General features: G+C 29.7%; 1 protein-coding gene across 2 annotated transcripts in view; it reads right to left on the bottom strand.

The window, feature by feature from the left end:
* The window catches only part of LOC108770345 (venom allergen 3), a 20,829-nt gene that overhangs the window by 8,580 nt on the left and 10,858 nt on the right, over positions 1-1,391 (bottom strand). Inside the window, exon 2 of one of the 2 annotated variants that reach the window (XM_018521893.1) lies at positions 670-840. In XM_018521893.1, the coding sequence (XP_018377395.1) occupies positions 670-840 (171 nt within the window). The remainder of the gene's footprint in view (positions 1-669; positions 841-1,391) is intronic. The other variant, XM_018521894.1, reaches the window with a different exon arrangement.

Below are 1,391 nucleotides of genomic sequence, written 5' to 3'. Positions count from 1 at the left end.
GAATTTGGAATTAAAAGAGTCTGTACTATCGACCTTGATTGAGTTGGGTAATCGGTTTAGCATCCACTTAATAGTACATAAAATTACAGAACATTTCACTTTTCGAATTTCTTCGTGAGAATTATAAATTTAAAAAATCTATAATGCACTTATACATTTCTCTTTATATAATAGATAGAGGAAAGGCCCCTATTATAAGATACCGAGTTCATTTTGGGTAAATGTTAGAAGTCTATGGACAGAATTAAAAAAAATACTTATTAAAATTAGCGTCAAAAGACGTAAAACACGAAAAAAATCTAAATTTTATTTATAATATCTTACGCAGTCTATGATATAATTTATTGTATTAACACAGGCACACATGATTTCTGTTGGTCCATGTAATGAAACAAATAACTGGATACTTGGTATACACATATTCTCAAAATTATTACTATTTTTTAAGAGGCTACCAAATTCGATTATCTATTCATTTTTTTTAGTTCAAAGTATCTTAAGATTGTACCTTAAAAATTCTATATTGTTATTAGACCGTTAATCACAATTTTATTTCTTTTTAAAGAATTTAAACAATAATTTAATTGTTTGAAGTAAATTAGAATATATTTATTCAATATTTTTTTGTCTATTTTTTATTTAATGTATAATATATGTATTACGTCTTACCACGTTTGACATGCTAACTGCCTTTGGTTGCGGACCTGGGTTTCCTCTCTTTTCTGCACCCGATGCAACTTTCTGTCTCAGTTCATTGTGTTTATCTACTATTTCCTTCTTCTCTTTATCAGTAAGGCCAGTACGACTTGTTTGTCCGCATTCTTTTGCTGGTTTTGACGACTACGACATCGTGATTTTGTAAAATTAGCTAACAAATATAGGGTAATGCTGGTATTTACGCCGCGGAAGTCAGAAAAAATAGAAGGAGTAGGGGTAATTTTCTCGCAACTACTCTGTTACATGCCTTTATGTTATATTAGTATTGAGTTATAATTTCAGCTTTTTACTGTTAATATTAATGAAATTATTGTGAGTTGAATCGATTTGTCACTGTGTGTGTAACAAATAGCATCATCATAAATCAGAGCTGGGATTTAGTTGAACATTTAGGCTCGATTTCGTTGGCGACGCCCACTGTTCCCCTCTTGCCGCGCATTGCCTAACAACGAATCGTCGGATGCTTGTAAACAACGCATGTTACCGCTTAATCTCTCAGCAGCGTTCCTACTATTAACTATACTATACGAATGGAACTGATGAATCTCCCTCAACTTAAATAATGAATTAAAACTTTTTTTAGAATAATTTTAAATTAATAATTGAAAATATATTTATTATTAATATTAATAGTAATAATAATATAGTATTATTATTATTAATATATGTGTATA

Source organism: Trachymyrmex cornetzi, unplaced genomic scaffold (genome assembly GCF_001594075.2).
Source record: "Trachymyrmex cornetzi isolate Tcor2-1 unplaced genomic scaffold, Tcor1.1 scaffold125, whole genome shotgun sequence".
NCBI lineage: Eukaryota > Metazoa > Arthropoda > Insecta > Hymenoptera > Formicidae > Trachymyrmex > Trachymyrmex cornetzi.
This window is presented reverse-complemented; position numbering and strand designations above follow the sequence as displayed.